The sequence below is a fragment of the Carlito syrichta genome, unplaced genomic scaffold (genome assembly GCF_000164805.1).
Source record: "Carlito syrichta isolate Samal-C Ts95f unplaced genomic scaffold, Tarsius_syrichta-2.0.1 Scaffold309474, whole genome shotgun sequence".
Taxonomy (NCBI): domain Eukaryota; kingdom Metazoa; phylum Chordata; class Mammalia; order Primates; family Tarsiidae; genus Carlito; species Carlito syrichta.
In genome coordinates this window covers 182,846-204,881 of record NW_007253570.1, presented here as the reverse complement: position 1 = coordinate 204,881, position 22,036 = coordinate 182,846, and the positions used below count along the sequence as shown (strand labels likewise).

The following is a 22,036-nucleotide window of genomic DNA, read 5'->3' as shown; positions in this document are numbered from 1 at the left end:
CAATAAATCAAAAATAGCTGGGCGTGGTAGCGCGTGCCTGTAGTTCCAGCTACTTGGAAGGCTGAGACGGAAGGATCACCGGAGCCCAGCAGGTTGAGGCTGCAGTGGCCAGGAACAGCCACTGCATTCCAGTCTGGGCGACAGAGTGAGACTCCAATTCAAAAAAAAAAAAAAAAGAATAACAAATTGGCCAGGCTTGATGGCTCAGCCTGTCATCCCAGCACTTGGGTGGCCGAGGCGAGTAGATCGCCTGAGCCCACAGGTTCGAGAACAGCCCGGAAAACTTGGCTAGACCTCATCTCTACAATTAATAACAAATCAGCCGAGTGTGGTAGTACGCATCTATAGTTCCAGCTAATCGGAAGGCTGAGGCGAAAGGATCGCCAGAGCCCAACAGGTCGACACTGGGGTGGCTGTGAGTGTGCCACTGCACTCCAGCCTGGGCGACCGAGTGAGACTCCAACCCAAAAAAATAAAGAAAAAGAAGAATAACAAATTATTATTTAGAAACTACGTGCCAAAGATAAGATGCATCCTAAAGCACACGGTAATAGGACTGAGCAGATTATTTTAGTAACCTCATTCTCTGTTTGCACAGAAAAGAGAAAAGCCCTTCAATCTCATTTCATTTTTAGCAACAATAAGAATTTTAAATTTAGGCAGCCATTGGGGGGGGGGGGCTCTTTCTTTCCTCTAATCCTCCTCTGCCCTCTAGTGGCAGCATGTTTTTATGTCATACAAGATGACTGTCATTAGGTGCTGTGTTTCCACCATGAGACTTGAATTTTGCACCTATCCCAAGCCCTAAAACGAACTTAATAAACACATTTGACTGTGTGATGAAACGTTATGATTATTTTAGAACTTACATATTATGTATTATTTTACGGCAGCTTTAGTCAAACTATTTTCCCTGGAAAACTCCCAGAGAGAGATATTCTGGGGTGAATGGCATTCACGCGGTGGTCCAAAGGTTCAGAAACCATGGAATATCACATCCTTCTTTTAGAGCTCAAAACATACGTTATCATATTAGGGATAAATCCCACAGCATTGCACTTGGTGTGGTTTCCTAAACTTCGCCACTGAAACCTTTTTTTATATTCGGCCTGTTGGCATGCTATAAAACACAATATGGGAAGTGTTGGCATGTGTAAGCCTTGTTCCAACCCCAGAATGTCCTCTCCTGAGAATGGCTCCTGAGAATGGCTAAGAACGTCCTCTTTGTGACTCTCCGTCTTTTTACACTTGTCCGTCCTCAGTATACCAACTTCAACTCTGTCATCCGAACACCATATCTGGTGAGCAGAGTGACGCCCTCTCCATACCCAAGACTCCAGTGGGCATCAGAATCAAATCCTTGAAAACCTACTCGGCCGTCAAAGGAAATGAACTTGGATGCACACAACTTGGATGATCTTAAGGGCATTTTGTTCCACCGAGAAAGCCTCTCCAAAGCTCGCATGCGAAGAAATGGTTTCATTTTATAACATAGTAAAAGAACAACACCAGTCCTTGAGATGAAAATAAGTCATTACTAGAGACTAAGGAAAGGCAGGGCGATGGTGACCCCAAAGCAGCATGAAGGAGCTCCTTTGGAATGATTCAACACATCGTGATGACGAGGGTAGGTATATAAATCTAGACATGATATTAAAATGTCCAAAATGTATACAAAAAAAGATATCCCAAAGTGAACACATGTGAAAAGAGTGTGAAAGCCAAGTAAAGTCTGTAGTTAAATGTGTTAGGGTCCGATAGGGTGAGGGCAGCGTGCTGGAGGGGTGAGGAGAGTTGGAGAGGGGAGGGGCGGCGCAGCACATATAACCCAGAGATCTGAGTAAATGCAAAGAACTGCAACACACAAAGAGATTAAGAGACATTTATTTAAAAGTAAATTAGAGGGAGAAACAGAAGAGAGAGAGAAGATTCACCTCTCCAAGGTGGGGGAGAGGGCCAAAGCCAGGAAGCATGGTGATAGCCATAGCTCAAAGAACACATGGCCACACCAGAGTCTAGCAAGACAATGGCCGCTGGCTGCTTGTGGTTGAGTCCTTTTAACCATTCACCTAGATGGTGGAAGATCATTAAGGTGATTGGGTGGTGGTCTGCTCCACGTCATCACGAAGGGGCAAGCAAACGCAGGTACTGATGTCAGGTGATGGACAGCAGGCAGATGGGTGGGTTAGTCACAGGATTGCTGTCATGGGGGGGGGTCTATCTGTGTCACGTGGGTCAGCAAGGACTGATTAGGTTAACCCTGGGTGGGGGGAGGATTCCTGCAAGAGACTTGTTAGAGTTTGCAATTCACAAACTCCTTGACCAAAGGTGGGGGTGGTCATATTTTTACTTTTATGACTTTGGCCAGCCAAAGGGTGATCTCTGCTCTTCGGCCTTGACAAGGAACCTAAAAGTTTACTAGAGATTATTATGCTAAACCATGAATGGTTGGACGGTCCTGGTCTTGCATCTGAAGGAGATTTGCCTAGCGGGGATAGGATAGGCTGCTGTTTGTCCTGCAGTAGAATGTCTGAATGCTTTCTAATGACTATGCTGAGGCAAAAAGACTAAACCCTTTCAAAATGTATTGCACCAATCAGTGTCCTGTTGGGGACGTGAGGTGATGAGGATGGGGGTGATGAGGATGCGGGACTTCTGGGTACCCTTTTACAGCTGTAGAACTTGTGCAAGTCACTAAATCTCCCTGTGTCTTTGTACGATCGGGAAGCCGTGTCGGTTGCCAGGATGGCTGTCACAATACCACAAACGGTTTGACTTAGAACAACAGAAACTTTTGGTCTCAGTTCTGGAGGCTGGGTCTGAACTCCAGGCCTCAGCGGCACCTTGCTCCTTCTGAAGCCCACAAGGGAGTCCCTCTTTGTCTCTTTCAAGCTTCCAGTGTTTGCTGTCAGCCTGAGCGTTCCTGGCCTGTGGCCGCATGTTTCAGTCATGGCTTCATCATCCCATGGACTTCCCTGAGTGTCTCCATCTTCTTACAATCTCATGAGGTTGCCGGTCATGTTGGTGAGGGCCACCTACTCCAGTGTGACTCACCCTAACCAATTCCATCTGCAATGGCCCTACCTCCAAATAAGGCCGCAATCTGAGGCACCGGGGTTGGAATTCAACATATCTTTTGGAGAGGACACAATTCAACACGTAACAAAAGCTAAGCTAGGAAACTTCAATCGCCACCATCTTTAACATTCAATGCGAAAAAGACACTTTTAAGAAGCGGTCAGCCGCTACTAACCAACTTCACGGACCGAGGAGTCACTAACTTCTGAAATAGGGATGTCCTATTTGGTTCTTACTGCTATCAAGCCAAAAAAATCCACCCACTTGCAATGATTCTGCACCTTGAACTTGTTCACAGCAGCCCTTCGGTATCTGAGGAGAGGCACTGGAGTCCAAACTCTCTGCTCCCCACCAAGCCTCTGTATACCCTGACATGGTCATAGCCACTCTGGCCGAATGGACTCCAGCTGGTCTGCTTTCCTTAAACTGTGACATTGGCACCTGGGCTTAACACCCAGAAACACACAGGCTATACTAGAATACCCTCTTTGTTTAGAAACTAGAGGTGCCGGCCCATTTGTTACTGATACTTTGTTCAACCACCAACTCTTTCTCATGGGTGCTGCCATTTGTTATCGCCCTCATCCTGAACTCACGCAGTTACTGATCTTCTAGATAATTGGGATAACATAAGATGAAATAAAAGCCGACTACCAATCAGAGCACAAGATCATCTGTAGTTATTTCCACTGCCACCACCACCCCTCCACCCGACCCTAGGGATCTGACCTAGCAACTCACATAAGACAAAGAGGGAAGCTTAAGACAAAAGGGAAAACTTGGGACCTGCTGATTTCTGAGGGGAAAAGGTAACTTACAGGAAAAATGGAAAAGGCAGGAATTCCAGGGAAGAGAACAGAGATGAAACACAGGATTGATGAGAGGAAGGAGAGAGACATGGCCTTCAAAAGCAGTGGGCATCCTTCCACACATGTGTCTCTGCCAGCTCAGGAGATGGCCTCTCGGGACACTGAGAGTCTGGATGGTGCAGTCTCACGCTACTCCTCTGCCCGAGAGGACAATGTAACTATAAAAGGGGACAGTAATCCCAGATCTGAACCTCTATAATGTGGAGGAATCACAGGTGACCTTGAATAAGTTGTTATTTAAACTTTCTTCAAGGTCCCATTTGTGAATTCAGCTTAGCAGAAATGATGGCACTGGCAGAAAAGAAACTCCATCCACCCCCAAGGTGAGCACCATCTCTGGTCCACTGTACTAAGAATCGCATCAGTACAGGTCACAGGGAGTCAGAGAGAGTCACCCTTAGGCAAAGCTGGGCTGGAGAACAGTAGAAGCTCTTTCCTCCCACCCAAAGTTATGCCTTTACAGCTAAAGCCTAAATTATATGCAATGAGACATGCACACATACTGTTACACCCATAACTTATCAAGCATCTAATATGTACCAGAGATTGCAAAACGCGCCCAAGACCATGTTATTGGTAGGAGTGTCGGGGTCTCTGAGGGAGTGCAATAAACCCCCCATCCCCGTCCAATGCACAAAAATCTACAGATGTGTCAGGTGCCCTGTCTCCCACCCATAATCCCAGCCACTCGGGAGACTAAAGTGGGAGGACCTCTTGAGCCTAGGAATTCGAGGCTGCAGTGAGCTGTGATCGTGTCACTGAACTCCAGCCTAGATGGCAAAGTGAGGCCTCATCTCTAAAACAAAATTTTTTTTTTTTTTTGAGTTGGAGTTTCACTCTGTCGCCCAGACTCGAGTGCAGTGGCCACTCCTGGCCACCGCAGCCTCGACCTGCTGGGCTCCGCCGATCCTTCCGCCTCAGCCTTCCGAGTAGCCGGAATTACAGGTATGCGCTACCACACCCGGCTGATTTTTTGATTTATTGTAGAGATGAGGTCTCGCCACCCAGGTGAGTCTCGAACCCGCGGGCTCAGGCAATCCACTCACCTCAGCCTCCCAAAGGCGCGGGATTACAGACTGAGCCACCGAGCCCGGCTAAAACAAAATTTTTAATGAAAATAAAATGTTTAAAAAGTCAACGAAGAAGCCAACATGTTCACTCTATTTCTGATAAAGAAGAAAAAATTTCTAAATTGGAGAACACAACTTGGTGTGGGAACCCAACTGATCTTCCCGCTGCAGCCCGTTCTTGGCCAGACTTCCTCGGCCATCCCAGACAGCTCTGAGGCTGGGTAAGACCTAGGTCAGCTTGGGGGACCGAGGAGGACGTTGGGGAGGAATCCAAGACAGAGAAGGGGGAGTTGAGCCCACCACTGCCAGTTAATTCTTCCTAAATTGACAATGCAAAGGCGCACTCTGTTTCCTCTGGGGTGGAGTGAGATAACAGAGAGAATCTAAGAACATTTAGGGGAAATTCTACCTCAAATACACCAGTGGGGAAAAGGCTTTCCCCTCTGACAAGAGGCAGAGCCAAGACTTGAGGCCTGACACTAAAGCCCACGCTCACACCTTCCAGAGTAATGACACATGAGCATGTCTGGTGAGCTACTGGCAGGGAGGTCTACCAGGTGTCCATTTATTTTGCCGGAAGATTTTGGAGAGATGAGAGAGATAGAGAGAGAAAGAGAGAGAAGAGAAATTAAAAGAAGTATTTCCCTGGAAAGCCATGGGCACTGGGGCCCAAGCAGCACCTCTGAGTGTCCAAGGCGCAGCACGGAAGAGAAAGGATGGTTCCCCGCTTCAGATGGAACTCTGTGGCTTTGGAGGGTTGAGGCCTGGAGGACACAGAACCTCCCGGGCACAGAGATGGATGAGGCAGTGGCAGGTGAAGGGTGCTGAGGGCTAATGATGAAGTGTCCGTGGGCCCCTTCATGATAGAAAGAGTGCTCCTTGGAAATGGGTTAGCTGTGCGTATGACAGAATCCACATTTCACTTGTTTTCTGGCGTATCAGTGTTGTGTTGCTGTGTAACCAATCACCACAGAATTAGTGACTTAAAAACAACACACATTTTTTAGCTTCACAGTTTCTGAGTCAACAGCCTGGGCGCTTAGTTGGGGTCTCTGATCAAGGCCCAGCTGGGGCTGCAGTCTCTTCTGAGGCTTACCTGGGGAAGGATCTACTCTGGGGCAGGACTGGGGTCCCCACTGCTGTAGGGCTTTCCTGTCTCGCTGGCTGTCAGCCCTCAGTCCCTCACCCGACACGGGCAGCCCACCCAAGATTACCTCCAGGGGAGGGACCACCGGGACCACCCTGAAGTCTGCCCGCCACAGCTGGTTTAAACCAGATAGACACCTTCTCTCTTGTAGGAGAAAGCCAAAGCTGGGCAGATCAGGGTGGCTCCATCATGATCAGGGATTCAGCTCCCTCAAGCTCTCTCGCTCGAAGTCCTTAGGGTGGGGACATCCTCCTGACGAACCAAAGGCTGACAGAGCTCCAGCTGGCCACAGTCCAGACAGCTAAATGAAGGAGAAGCAAAGAAAGGGGCTTTCCCTCTTCCTTTCCAGGACACTTCTGGAGGTATCACTAACAATTTTTATCCCACTGGACAGAATCTAGCCCAGGACTCCACCTAGCTGCAAAGGCAGCTGGGAAACACAGCTGTCCCTGGAATAAATTCAGGTGCCTGAGACCAGAGAAGGGGCTGGGTGGGCGAGGCAGGTGGCAGTCCCCGCTACACTGACATCAACAAAGTGGGCCAAACAGAGAGAAAAAAGCAGACCCCAGGTGGCGGCTCTCAGGACCTCCGATGAGAGTGTGGACAGTCCTAGAGGCTCCATGAGCCACTGGGAACGCCCATTCAAGCAGAAGGCCCGTGTGACCACTCAGAATGCATGGATGATGCTGTGGTCAGGACCCCGTCTGACACCCAGGTCAGAGTAGTCAGGAAAACGTGTCACATACCCCAGTGGCTCCCAAACTGAAACGATCGTCAGAATCACCTACTGCTCAACAATTTGGACCCAGAACCCAAGCCCAAACCTGCTGAATTAGGAGATCTACCAGGAAGGCCAGGTAGATCTCCTAATTTGTATTTGTAAACCAAGCTCTTAAGGGAGTCTGATGATCTGCCAACTTGGGAACCTACCACTGTATTTTCAAAAATAATTTCTACATCTTTTCCCAGTCTCCATGATAAGTTTCCTGGACTTAGGATATAAACTTATTTGTTCTAATGACTTTATTGCTGTAAAAAGATGCATTAAGTTAATGATACTAAATTAACTGACATTATGAGGTGATTTAGAAGTGCCCAGCATCTCTTCGCTGGGGGTTTTCAACCTTGGCACGTTTGATATTTGGGACAAATAATTCACTGTGGCGGCATTGTCTTGTGTGTTGTTGCCAGATGCTGATGGCACCCAGTTGTGACAACCAACACTACGTTCAGGCGTTGGCCAATGGCGCCCGGGCACATTCACCCCAGCTAGGAACCGTGTTGCTATCAGCAGCACCACAGAAGCCCAGAAAATGCACAGCAAGAGTTTGATAAATCAGGTGGAATTCAAGAAAACGTGCCTGAGATGTAAACCAAAAATTGTAAACCTACTCGAAGCTCCCTCAGACATCCCATCTCTCATAACTAAGTCTAAGCGAGGGAGACGTGCTACAGACATGCCTTATGCCACAACAAAAATCACACGTAATAAGTGGATGGGAATTTAAATTTTTATTGACAAATCATGATTTTCTACTGAATGTATAACAGAGTACAGATAACAATAACATTACATTCCAACATTAAAAAATTAAAACTTTCAGAATCACCTTGGCCAATATAAAAAGATGTCGTTCCTGGAAAAATAACATTTATTTCAACAGTATTCTTCTCATATGCAAAACACGCTCCCCAAACAGGGGACTTGTAAGTGAAATTTTGTAAAGCTTCCTGCGTTCAAGAGACTGACTCCACACGGGCTACACCCTACTAGAAGTCCAAAGCATAAAGGCTTGAAGAACCGGAATCAAGCCACATTTAACTGAAGTTATCAAAGATAAAATCTTAAAGATCCACAAATGGAACATGAAACTACCTTCTACCACCAGTTCAATACACGAGGCCTCAAAGTGTCACATCTTGGACTCGTGACAACATGAGATGGATTATCCTCAAATATGTAGCAACATATATGTCAATATCGTCCCTAGTGCAGACACATGCATACCAATATGTAAGTGTCCTTTGAAGTAAGAAACATCTATTTTCCTATGTTAAAACTGAAATGAAAATGACAACATGTTATAAAATGATGTGATGTGATACCATCTTTTGATGGTATCACAACTCACTGGTTAGAAATAGCTGTGAAACAGGCCTACCCTCTCTGATATATACTTAATTTAAAAAGTTACATCCCTGCTTAGTTTACTGGAGAAAGCAGGGTAATAGTCTTCTGTTCAAAGTAGTGATGAAAGTAATTGCACCTCAAACTACTCCCAATGTGACTTAAGATATTTGATACTGTCCTTTAAAAGGGGCTTTTAAAAGACATTTAATATTAACATAAATATATTTTGAATACATGATAGGAAAATTTTAAGTTTTTGGTTGTTTTTTTTTTTAAGTTGGAGTCTCACTCCGTTGCCCAGGCTGGAGAGCAGTGACACACTCACAGCCACCTCGGCCTCCAGCTATGCTTCCACCTCAACCTTCCAAGTAGCTGGAACGACAGTGCATGCTACCACGCCTGGCTAATTTTTTTTTATACATTGTAGAGATGAGGTCTCGCCAAGTGGCCCAGGCTGGTCTCGAACCCATGGACTCAGGCAATCCACTCGCCTCAGCCTCCCAAAGTGCTGGGATGACAGGCTGAGCCACCGAGCCCGGCCACATTTTAAGTTCTTACAAGACTATGCCTTGCTGGAATTTGCAGACAAAGAACAGCGAGGAATAGGCTCTTCTGTCATCTTCAGTAGAGAAGTCTCTACTGAGGACGTAACCATTCTGAGTCCACCTACTACAAGCGTCTTAAACCTAGTGTGCAAGAAAGTAACGCACCCAGGAACATAAAATGGCACCTGACTCATGGCAGCCACTGGGCAGATTCAAATCATCACTGCCCTTCCATTGCGAAATCTTACCAAGGAAGAATTTACAACAAATGTTTACAGAAATGAGTAGACAGTCATTCAATAAAGTAAGTTAGAAAAGTTAAGTTGTCACAAAGAAATCCAGATTATATGTCAGCAGGTTAATAAAAATAGCTCTTTTATTTAAAAAAAAAAAAAAAGACAAAGAAAAATCATAGTTCCGATTTGCCTATAAAAGTCATGGAACACCATCGCGCTCGGTGGCTCAGCCTGTAATCCTGCGCTTTGGGAGGCTGAGGTGAGTGGATTGCCTGAGCCCGCAGGTTCGAGACCCGCCTGGGCCACTTGGTGAGATCTCATCTCTATAATAAATCAAAAAATTAGCCAGGCGTGGTAGCGTGCCTGTAGTTCCAGCTACTCAGAAGACTGAGGCAGAAGGATCGCCGGAGCCCAGCAGGTCGAGGCTGCGGTGGCCGGAAGTGGCCACTGCACTCCGGCCTGGGCGACAGAGTGAGACTCCAACTCAAAAACAAAAAAAACAAAAAAACAAAGTTATGGAACAGCCAGAAATGCCAAATGAAATAACTAGGTTATGTCAAAATAAACATAGTTGACATCATATTGCAAAGCTAAATATGAATTAAAAAAAAATAATAACCATACCTAGGCTCACAAGAATAGGAGCAGAGAGATTTCTGTTACCTATAACTCTGAAAACTCCCACATGTAGGATGTGATGTTGCATACATAAGGAACAAGCTACTCAGTCCCAGAAGTACATCTGGATTCTATATGAACACAACACTACTCAGAGTAGAATACAACCAACCTAGTTAACCAAAGATTCTGTGATTAGAGTATTTTGAAAAACAAAGTGCAATAGAACAACACAATGAAAGGAGCATGTCACTGACCAGGCATATTTCAGTGGGCTTTAATTTTGTTTTCAGACTACTAACTAAAGGCAGTATGATTGTGAAGCCAAATGGCTACGGTGCACTCCCAGCATTCAGCCTCTGGAACCACTAGCCGGACAGAGGGAAGTGAGCGATGCCATGTGTCATAATGAGGCTCCCGGTTTTGGAGAAGGGGGACTCAAGTTCATCCAAGAAATGAGACTGGCAGTGCTCTAAACAGAAGAGCCTCCACATAGCCAAAGCAAAGGTAAAACGGAGTTTCTAAGGGCATTACTCACAGCTTGTGAAGAGCATAATCGACGCCACCAACTCTCACCCCTACAGAGACCCCTTTTGTCCCATGTCTGTGGCTTTTCACTCACTTTTACCCGAAGCCCACTGCTCGTAGCAAAGCGAGTTCTCTAAGACAGATATAAAAGAGGGAGAGACCAAGACATCTCCACAGCCCTATGCACCCAGAGACAGTGCCAACTAATCCTTTCTCCTGCTCTTCCTCAACATCCTTCCTCTGATGTCTAATAAATCGTAAAATAAAAAGAGATGAGCTACAAGGTGACTTTTTAACTTGAAAACCTGAAGTTGCCAGGCACGGTGGCACACACCTGTCATCCAAGTACTTTGAGAGGTTAAAGCAGGAGGATCGCTTGAGACATAGTGAGAACTCATTTCTATAAAATTTTTTCAAAATACAATTTAAATTTTAAAAAATCTGAATACTTCACAAAAAGGTACCCAGATTCTAGTTTTTAATTGAGGAAATCAGGTCTAAAAAAGATACACCCTGTCTTCCCATGCCTTCTCATTCTAGTGCCTCCTAATAAACCACCCTATACGTCCACTCTGAAGAATGAACGGAAGAACACAGGGACTGGCTGGTCGTGTAAGGCTCCTTGGGTGGGCAGAGGAGGTATCCTTTGCCAGGACCCTCCCCAACTTCATCATAAGACGACTTCACCTCTAAAGAAGTCCAGAGAATAAAGGTTGAAAGCACCATTACAGGGAGGCTCACTTAAAAATAAAATAAATGCAAGAAAATCACACATTTGATACTTAACTGCTCTCTGAGGATCTATTTTCTTTTCTTTTCTTTTGAGAAAGTAGAATTTATTGAGAACACAGAAAAGCCCTCACAGTGGGAGGAGACCCGAGGGGGTTGCCCTGAGGATTTGTTTTCTACATATAGGTTTATAAGCTTTAAAATACCAAATATTGGTTATTCCTACCTTGGTATCCAAAATAGCCATAAACAATACGTGACTATCCACTCTGCTATAATTTTTTAAAAGTCACCAAAACAAGGGCATTCTTTTTAAAATCACCTTTAAAAGATATACTTGCGTACTTCACTCTTTTATTTATTTATTTTTATTTTTGTATTTTTTTAACTTTTAAATAGCTGAAAATAAGGCTGGGTGCAGTGGCTCACATCTATAATTCCAACACTTTGGGAGGTCAAGGCAAGAGGATTTCTTGAGCCCATGAGTTCAAGACCATCCTGGGCAACATGGTGAGATACTGTCGCAACAACAAAAAAAAATCAAAAAACCAGCCAGGAGTAATGGCATGCCTTTGTAGTGCCAACTACTCCAGAGGCTGAGGCAGAAGGATTGCCTGAGCTCAGGAGATTGAGGCTATGGTGAGCTGTGATCATGCCACGGTGCTCCAGCCTGGGTGACAAAATGCGACTCCAACTCAAAAAATAAAACAAAATAATAAAAATTAAAATATGATAAAGCAAACTCTTTGGAGCCCATAGCAATTACTTTTTTTCCATGTGCACTTGGGAGAAAGGCCATGGAGCTGAAGAGCAAAATTAAACCATTACTTAGAGTTAGTCAAAGAGCCCTAAATTTTATATATCTAAATGAGTTTGGCATAGTTAAGAAAAAAGAAGAAAGGAAAGAAAGAAAGAGGAAAAGAAGGAAGGGGGAAGAAAGGGATTTTTCTTTAGCATTTTCACCTGGATAAATTATATGACCCTTCAGAACACTGGGTAATAGATGAGTGAGGTGCTGAGAATTCCAGAATCCTCTTCAAGATTCACAGCAAGCATCAGATATCACCAGACAGCGGCAGACTATACTCAGACCCAAGTGAAGGAGTATCTAGGCTCCCTGGCAGACACCGCAATGCCTGAGGCCAGCAGCCATGTGGGACTCTCAGACTCGGCCACCCCAACTCCTTCCTAGGCTGCAGGAAGTCTGACGGCTGTGACTTACAGGGAGTTTTGTGACACCCCCTGGTTCACAGTGTCTCCTGGTCTAGTACCTTCTAGTCCAAGTCACACAAGGCCCAGACTGCAGTGCTCTGAGTCTCACCCCAAAACAGAGGCAGTGTGTGGACGAGGGTATGGGAGGCTGGCACAACCAGGAGCCCTCAGGGTGGTCTTGAGAATTCCCCTCAACCCAGAGCCAGCAGCCATATGGGAGAACCACAACTGGCAGACAGAGAGGGAGAGGAAGGTCAAAATGTGGACAGACCTGGAGCAGAAGACTAGTTCACTCAAAACAAAATGCACCACCCACATTATAAAAGCCACAGAGTCACGTCCAGCCAACAAGTAAATGCTGAGACCCTGGTGCGGTGGGATCACGGTGGGATCAGGCTGGAGGTGGCAGAGACAGCAAGTCCACCCGCAGGCGTGCTCCCGTTCCCTGGGTCATCCATCTTTCATTCGAAGCAGACATATATGCACAATCATGCTTAAGAACCTAGGCTCGTGTCTTTCATAAAACGAAGAGAATAACTATTCTAAAATAACACTTTTATTCCAGAGAAAACAAACACCTCCAAAAAAAATCCCAAAAGACATGGGGGGAGAATAAGAATCCAGCTGCAGAGCTCGGATACTGAGATCCGTGCAGTTGTGACACACCAGGGCCTGTTTACACCCTCCACGGCCCACAGGAAGGAGAAAGTCACTTTCACAAGTCAGAGCGATCACATGTGACTTCTGGAAATGGTAGTGTCCCGTGGAGTCACAACCCCCGCAGCAAAGAGCACAGGACCGTGAAGCAGAGAACAACCGTGACCGAGGCAGAGTGGAGGGCGCCGGGCGCCCTGTCCTTACAGGGCAGGCAGCCCTGCACATCGCGGCAGAGGTCGCACGAGGACAGCTGTGCCACCGAGTTGTAGCTCCTCACCGCCCGTCTCCCTGTTCAAGAGAAAAAGCACAATCGCATTTCAGTGCACTGCTCTGAGTTTCCCATCCTCCATGTAACTTTATTTTTCTTTACAGGAAACAACTAAAATGCTCAAGTGTGTCCAAACTGCTAACCAAATCCAGGAGAGAGAAGCCGTGCATTCTGCCATGTGTCCACCACCAGCAGCTGGCCAGCGCAACAGGGCAAGTGGGCATCTCTAACCTCGTCCTGCACTGGAAAGGGGTCTTTGTGGAGGCCTGTTAATCCCTCCAGAGTTCATTTCAGGGTTCTATGCAGTCAGATTAAATTCCAAACATTAAAACTAGAAAAGAAACACCTGGCCTTCGTTTAAACTATGAAATACGAAAGGAGGTCTGTCCGGGCAGTGTCTTGCTTCAATGTCTTAAAACACTGCGCACACAGTATCTAAAAGCTACTTATGCAAAAGGTAAAATTCATAGTAAACGCCAATATTAAAAACTAGAGAAAGTACCTAAAACTCTATAGAATACTCACAAGAAAACACAAATGAATTCTATTTTTACAGTTTTGGAAAAACATTCTATTTTCAAATGTCTTTATGCTTTTCAGGAATTGTTTCCTATAACATAAATGTGCTTTGGGGTTTTTAAAAAATGAGTTGGTAGGCTTTGCTTATTCTGACCCTTCCCATATTTTCATTTTTAAATGGCCTCCTCATAAACAAGTTTTTTCCACAAAAAAATTTACATAAGAGGAATCTCTGTCTCTTAAATGTTTAAAATGTTCTCCGTGCAACTAGGTTAAATCACCAAATTGGATAACTAGGTATTGTCACTGAGTCTCCACAGTGTATCCCATCCCCCGCACCAGAACAAAAAGGTGCCACATCGATGTTCCCCAAAATGTCCCACGAGAACCTGGGTGTGTCCCCTTCCTCAGTTCCAGCAGGAGGCAGAAGACACGAGGAAGTGGCTTATTGACTCAGGAGAGAGAACTGGTGCCATACCAAGGCTTGCCTACTCTACCAAGCACCACCATCAACGACAAGGTCATCTATTTTAAAGTGTCATAGTATTTGCAACTACCCCACTCCTAAATGTGCTGCTGCTATTTCAAACAAGACTTATTACAAGAGGAAACACACCCTCAAGACTAGTGTCTTGACCGGACACTAGTCCTCCTTGACTTGGGAGATCTCCAGACCAGCTATTTTCACATCCTAAATTCCTATCATTTATAAAATAGGAAGTTACCAGTAAACTCAAAGAAGCTCCAGTCATTTTCCAAATACTATATTCCTTGATACTAAAGAAAGTCTGCCATCTAGTGTACACTTCAGCAAGAAGCAGACTCCTCCCCAAAGGACCTTCTCGTCCTTTCCTGAACCAGGAGCAGATGAAACGTGGGTTGGAAGAGAGGCAGAGAACAGAACACTGCTGGACTCTCTGTACCAGTTTTTCTTTGCAAAGTTTGTAAATGTGAGTTAAAAACCTAAAACACTATGGGCAAAATCATCACTTTTTAATATTCACGTGCTACTGTTCACAACAGCAAGAACATGGAACCAACCATGCTACCCATCAAAAGAGGACTGGATTTTTAAAAATTTGGTACATATACACAATGGAATATTACACAGTCGTAAAGAAGAACAAAATCATGAACTTCACAGCAACCTGGATGGACTCAGAGTCTATAATACTGAGTGATCTTTCACAGAAACAAATAACTGAGTATCACATGTTCTCACTCATAAGTGGACCTTGAACAACTATCGTAATACTATAAGAAAAGGATTGACAGTAGTGGGAAACTTAGGGGCATGGGAGGGTGGGGAGGTGGGATTGGCGGTCATAGGAAACTGCCTGGGGAAGGGGAGGCACACCTCACCTGCACAATGAATCTTTGTATGCCTAACCCTGAATTGTACCACACAATTTTAAAATAAAATAAAATATAAAAAGATAAAATATTCAAGTGCGAAATGTGCTCACATTTCAATTATCAGTGTCTTCATTTACATGGAAGCTCGTCTTCTGCACTCCTCTTCACTTTCCCCTAGCAGCTCCCAATAAAACCAACCCAACAGGTGGCCACTTTGAATGAATGAATGAATACGTGGCTTAACTTCTAAGTACTAGGAACTCCAGAACGCACTTACGTGGCTCGTAGTAATCCACTATGGACACCGAAGCATCTTGAGTGTTTGAAACCTTAAAGTTTCTCACAGCAGGAATATCAACACAAAACTGGGTTTCGTTCACCTTGAAAAACACAAAAGACTCTTAAGGGGTTGGCACACTGTGTGTTCATGATAAAGTAAGAGGTATTTCTTTTTTCCCCCTCTCATCATTTTAAGAAACAGTAGGGTTCGGTGGCTCATCTTGTAATCTCAGCACTTTGGGAGGCCGAGGTGAGTGGATTGCCTGAGCCCATGGGTTCAAGACCAGCCTGGGTTCAAGACCAGCCTGGGTAACTTGGCGAGACCTCGTCTCTCCAAAAAAAAAAAGAAAAGAAACAGACAGAAACTAGTATTTAGGGAGCATATCACATGCCAGGTGCTGTATTAAGTGCTTTCTATTAATTACCTTGCTTAACTTGTACAAAAACCTTAGAAGGTATTGGTCTTAGTTCCATCTTGCTGAAGGGGAGATTGAGAATTAGAATTGTTAAGTAAGCAGCAAACCTGATGGGCACACTCCTGGGGCCTGGGACCTCACCCAGATGCCCTATCACAAGTGGCGCACCCCACCCTGGCTGCCACCAAGGCCTGCACAGCCCTTCTCTTGAGAATCTCCCTCCACTTAGGGGAGCCGTGTCACCCAGTAAGTGAGGAGACTGAGATACAGGGAGTACCCCACACCAATGACTAACAAGGGGTACACAAGGCCGGCTTCCCTGCCTCCAGGAGGGCCATATTTGCCAATTTGGCAAACGACTGGTAATGGAATCAGAAATTAGGGAATTTCTTCCAATATTTTATTACTTGCCAATACCAGTAAATGAAAAGTCAAATTAATCACAAAGTATTGGACATTCAAATTAAGATCACCATTACCAAGACCATCAGTGATTAAAAAAAAACAAGCCCCAAAATCTATTACACGACTAAGTAAAAACCTTAAACTTATTTTTCAACTTCCACATCAGGCTTTCAAACAGTATTTAATATTAAAAAACTCCTGAAGAGCAAAGGAATATAGAGACTAAGTTGGTTTTAACAAGGTTATAACCAGAGCAGTTTTAAAGTACTAAAACAAGTTAGAACATCAGAAACTAGATGTTCTAAAAGTAGATATTTAGCCGTATATTTGTGATTCACACTTAGCTAAATCGGATAAGGAACTTATATATTCCCCATGTTCCATGAAACCCTAAGAACACTCAGAACTCAGCATAGACTAAACCCATGAGACAAACAAGGATGACAGCAGGAAAGAACACACTTACCAACAATTCTGGGATGTCAGGCAGACTCTGGGATTCTCCACAGAACTTTGCCTCCCAATTGTACAGACTTAATTCTCACATTAGTAGAACTCACACAGCGTGAACGAGTAATGAAGGCTGTATAATAACTCTGTGTCAAGATCAAACCTCTGGGAATATGCCTCTATTATTTAAGCACCTAACTTTTCAAGGCAGGACTACTAATCCCTTGGGGATTTGTCAAAGTTTCATAAGAGTATTCTAAAACGTATAATTAAAGCTTTCATCTTCAGTGAGATCTGGACTGAATTTCTGAAATCATAATATGGAAATTCCTATGTATTTTATATCGGACATGGAATAATGATTCTGTTATAAGGATTTTATAGTGATGCCTTCTTAGTGGAGACAAATATATGGTGGCCAAGCTAAAATTCATTCAGAGACACAAAAAGCTGAGATAACAATGACTTACAGAACTCACACTTAATTAAATAAGGGATGCATGCACACAATGCGTAGTTGCTTTGTCCAGTTACCTCCCGGACGCAGGGGTTGCTACTCACAGAATCCAGATAGAGGCTGAGTTTTCCATGATCGTGTTCCACTTTCCTCACCGTCTTGCTCAGAGGAATCGCACCTGAAGGCACCGTGAAGCCACTGAGCAGGCCGACTTCCATCAAGGCCATTCCACTCCTCGCTGGGCCCAAGAACCTAGATAAAAGATAAAAGGGAGGGAGAGACCCAAGGAAAAAAACCTTTATGGAAATCCTCATCTTCAGAGAGAAATTAAAACTGCCAAATGTTACTGGAAATACTGTTTGCATTCCAGTCAAATCCACACTAGAGAATTTTAAAACAAGTCATTCTTTTTCTACACGCATGAAATTCTTGTAACTTTCAGCCAGGTGTGACAGTGTTTGTGTGACGGAAATGCCAGCAGCGTGACAGGCCTGGGCTTGTCAGTTGTGACAGGCACAACCCACGTCTGTTCAACAGACAGCTCTGTCTTCTAGTGGAGATTCCAAACCAAACTGCATTTTTTAAAGTTTTCTCAAAAGCTGACAGCACCATACTTCCCCGCTGAAAGGCAGGGGCTGAGGTGACACCACTGGCCACATAACAATAGACTCTGGCCAAGGTCTTAGACGCCTCTTCTTCATGATTTCAGTAGGGAAAGGCCTTCCCTCTTCTCTCCCTCACAGTTGGAGCTCACTCTGTATTTTCTTTTTTTTTTTTTTTTTTTTGAGTTGGAGTCTCACTCGGTCGCCCAGACTGGAGTGCAGTGGCTGCTCCCGGCCACCGCAGCCTCATCTGCTGGGCTCCAGCGATCCTTCCTCCTCAGCCTTCTGAGTAGTCGGAATTACAGGCATGCGCTACCACGCCCGGCTGGTTTTTTGAATTATTGTAGAGATGAGGTCTCGCTGCCCAGGCGGGTCTCGAACCCGCGGGCTCAGGCAATCCACTCACCTCAGCCTCCCAAAGGCGCAGGATTACAGGTTGAGCCACCGAGCCCGGCTCACTCTGTATTTTCATTGGCCACGCTGAGAGAATCACAAACCCTGGAAGGTCTCATTACACTGCACTCTTCTCTGCCCTGTTATACACAACGTGAGTATCAGAAAATCTGGGTGCTCCCCACATTTGTTGCCTTGAAAATAGTATTTTTTCGCAATGAAAAGGTGGCAAGAGTTTTCATTGGGAGCAGAAAGAGCCCAGCTTGATTAAAGAAAGAAGTCTGCCTCCAACACAAAAGAATTATAGCCCTGAGTTAGTTCCTATTATCTTTTCAGATGGCAGAAGCAAGAAGAGTCGTTGGAAAATCCTGCTTTTTGGAGCAGCGGACGAAAGTTTACCAGACACGACTGATGGGAGAGCCTTACACCACAATGGCTGACTTTAGCCAGCTCCATAGACCAGAGCAACCAAAACCATCTGCCAGGAGACACACCTAGCCAAAGTAGAGGCCACAGAGACTGATACTGGGATGAAAACTAGAGATGTTTGCATATGGGCAAAAATTACAGAGGAGAAAAACAGTCAGAACGCTTAAATCCTCAGAAGTACAATGCAGGTTATACTTTCAGTGCATTTATGACATGCCATGGTCTCTCTACAGTGAAACTACAGCACCGCACAGAAAGTCTTCCACAAGGGAAGGTCTTAGACCCTGCTGAAGAAGTAGCATACCTGATCTTTGTATAATGTACTGCTGAAAAAGTTCACTTAAATGCCATTTGTATTTCGTATCAGATTTCCCCCCAGAAAATTAGCAGCAGTGTTTTGTCCCTGTTACAAACCCCTGCCCTCACATGAAAGCATTTCTCCAGGTTCTACCTGCCAATCAAGGCCGCTGTCTACACGATGCCTGCTGCCAGATGAACCCTGGGCGGCCTGCACCCCTACATGAGGCCACAGATTAGCAGGCCATTTTATGATCCCAATTCAATTCCACTTCATTTTCTCATGTTTCTCCGTTTGACCCCTAAGAGGTAAAAATCCCCCTCTCATAACTCCCTGAGTCTCTTCTTTGCCCTTTTTTGAAACTATAATTTTAGACTTGCTTAGGGATTGTCAAAATTAATTTCTGTATTGCCCTCAAACAGCAAATTCCATGAAGGCAGGGCTGGTGTCTTTTTTGGCTCACCACAATATTTTCACACTCAACACCATGCCTGGCACACAGTGGAGACTCAACCAATGTTTACTGAGTGAAGGAATAAATGAATGAATGAATGAAAAAAGCAGGGTATACAGTAGCACTTATTTATAGAGTTATTGTAAGAATTAAATGAGATGCACGTACAGTGTTTGGTACAGTGTCTGGCATGTAAGCTTGTGATTCACATTGGTTGTTGTTTGTAATAATAATAATATAATAATAATAATAATAGTGACTTGATGTTGCTCTCCTGGAACAGAGACAAAATGCAAGGTGAGTGAGAATAATTGAAGCCCTGCTTTTTTCCTTGGCTAACACTGTGGAGATACTGTGGAGATTCTGATATCCACCTGCTGTGGCCCAAATGCCCAAGAAGGTAGGCAGTGAGGCAGACATGTGACAATTTATCCAAAGTCATGATCATAAAGGTCCAAAGACAATACAGACAGTAGCAGTCATGGAGGAGACAGGTGAAGGTGGTGGTTAACAAGGCCAACCACCTGGACAGACACCAGAGAGGATCTTGAAGGGATCTGGGCCACATCGTATCTTCTAGCCAGCACAGGCTAAGACAAACGAGAATACTGTGAGATGTTTTGAAAGAGCAGACAGCAGCTCCTCAATATCAAGGCATTTTACAGCAAGTCCCAGCTCAAGGACAAGTGATGCAGAGGTAAGAGGTTAGATTACCAAGGAAAAATTTGTAAAGCTTCTTGACTCATGAGCTTTCACAAGGAGTGTTCTCAAGCTTGCATGTCGCAGGGATGATCAAAAAGCTGCAGCTTCACAGCCCACTGCTAGGTCATGGGGCTGAGAGAAATCTCTGCCCCTGTGAATGTCCTCAGATTCTGGGTACAAAGCAGCTGAAGGATGGCTTACCAAGCATTCCCACACGCTGTGGCCATCGGCGGCCAATTCACCAAGACAACAACCTGCCTAACTAGAATAGTTTCAGCCTATCTAGGAAAACTGTTCTCTTCAATGAATTTGCATGTTCTCATAAAGTTTTGGGTGGAATGCATAATAGCTACGGTTAAATATAAATCTGAAATAATTATTTTAACAAATAGGTTACGTCAAGAAATAACCAGAGTATATAAAATATGATTGAAGAAAACGTAAGTTTTCTTACGTTAGACCTAAGTTTTACTAATTTATATACTATTCTATTCAAATTTGTTATAAATACAAGGAAAACAAATGAATAATTTTTGGACATATCTAATACATGTTTAAGTATAATTAGCATTTCTAGTTTGTAATCTGAAGTGTAATGCACAACTGAGTTCTTTGTTAAATGTAACTTATTGTATTGATATAATTAGACAACTAAATATAATAAAAATCTTTTTTTTTTTTTTGAGTCAGAGTCTCACTCTGTCGCCCAGGCTGGAATGCAGGGGTACGGCCACCCCAGCATGGATCTGCTGGGCTCTGGGGACCCTTCTGCCTCAGCCTTCCAAGTAGCCAGAACTACAGGTGCATGCTACCATGCCTGGCTAATTTTCTATTTAATGTGGAGACAAGGTCTCAACAAGGTGCCCAGGCAGGTCTGGAACCCGCAGGCTCAGACAATCCACTCGCCTCGGCTTCCCAAAGTGCTGGGATGACAGGCTGAGCCACCAGGCCCAGCCAATTAAATCTTTAAAGATATTTTTTAAAGGGCAAAAAGGAGGAAGAAGAGAGACCTGAATAGACACTCACCTTGTGCACACATTCAATTCCACATGATCAGCATCACCTTCATTATCCTTCACAGCAACATCAAGGTCAAAGGCCTCTTGACTTTGGACAGACCTTCGTCTTCTAGAAGACCCAGAATCTTTCACATTATAAATAACATTGAGCTGCAATAAATAAATTAGCAAAAATAATAAATCGGCAATACATCGCCATCATCATGCATTCTACGTACTGGATTAGATAACAATTCTCTGTGGGATAAACTCAATTAGATTTTTCATCCTCAAATTATTAAAAAGTTCATCTTACTGGCTAGCAAAGTATTATTGTTCACAAACATTATAAAAGTTTATAAGAATTATTTTAACCCCACATCTCTATAATAAAATAAAAGATGATTCCAGGTTAAAAAAAAATTATTTTAAAAATTGAGAAATTTGTTAGGTAATATTCCAAAACAAGAACTACAGAACACAATGGGTACTACTCAGGGGAAATTGCTTTTCAAATACTGTAAATATTCCTGTGAAGGAGAGCAGAACCACTACCAACTTCCCTGAGAGCACTCAGCATCTTCTAAGCTGAGCATCTTTCTAACGACCCAAATGGGGTCGTTTTTCACAAACTGAATGCTTAGCAACTCAAGATTCATCAAAGCTAAACACCTAAGAGCCTCCGTTGAACAGAAACTTGCTCAAACCACTGAGGATTTTTTCTGATCATATAACAATTTTCAAAGATGACAAAATGAAGGACAGATTTCAAGTCAAATGGGCCTTTTTCAGCATATACTCTGTACCCATCACTAACACTAAAGTTGTGACAGGGACACTGGGACAGCCTGAGGACCACATCTTTCTCAAAGGGATCTGACATCAGAAGCTCAGGAAGGAACTCAACATCCCTAGGCCAGCCTAGCCCCAGGATGGGGTGGTACCTATTTAAAAGTTTTACTTTGCTCCCTTTTTTTGATACCAAGGGTCACAAAGTTACTCCTGCTATGTAATATTGTATTTTCTTTTACTTATTCCGAAAAACATATGCACACACACCTCGGGACCAAACATTTAGTAGCCTTCATGGAGTTATATTATTTAAAAAATTCTCTCTCTAGAAAGCCTTCACCTTTCAAATCTAAGAGTTCCACTCTTTTTTCTGCACAACCCAAACTCATATAATCCCT

General features: G+C 44.1%; 1 protein-coding gene across 1 annotated transcript in view; it reads right to left on the bottom strand.

Moving 5' to 3' along the window:
* Positions 1-12,701: 12,701 nt before the first annotated feature.
* The window catches only part of CD109 (CD109 molecule), a 128,996-nt gene continuing 119,661 nt past the window's right edge, over positions 12,702-22,036 (bottom strand). Inside the window, exons 30-33 of the mRNA XM_008067309.1 lie at positions 20,875-21,017; positions 17,075-17,222; positions 15,241-15,343; positions 12,702-13,108 (exon numbers count right to left, since the gene is read on the bottom strand). Coding sequence (XP_008065500.1) covers positions 12,933-13,108; positions 15,241-15,343; positions 17,075-17,222; positions 20,875-21,017 — 570 coding nt within the window. The 3' untranslated portion in view covers positions 12,702-12,932. The remainder of the gene's footprint in view (positions 13,109-15,240; positions 15,344-17,074; positions 17,223-20,874; positions 21,018-22,036) is intronic.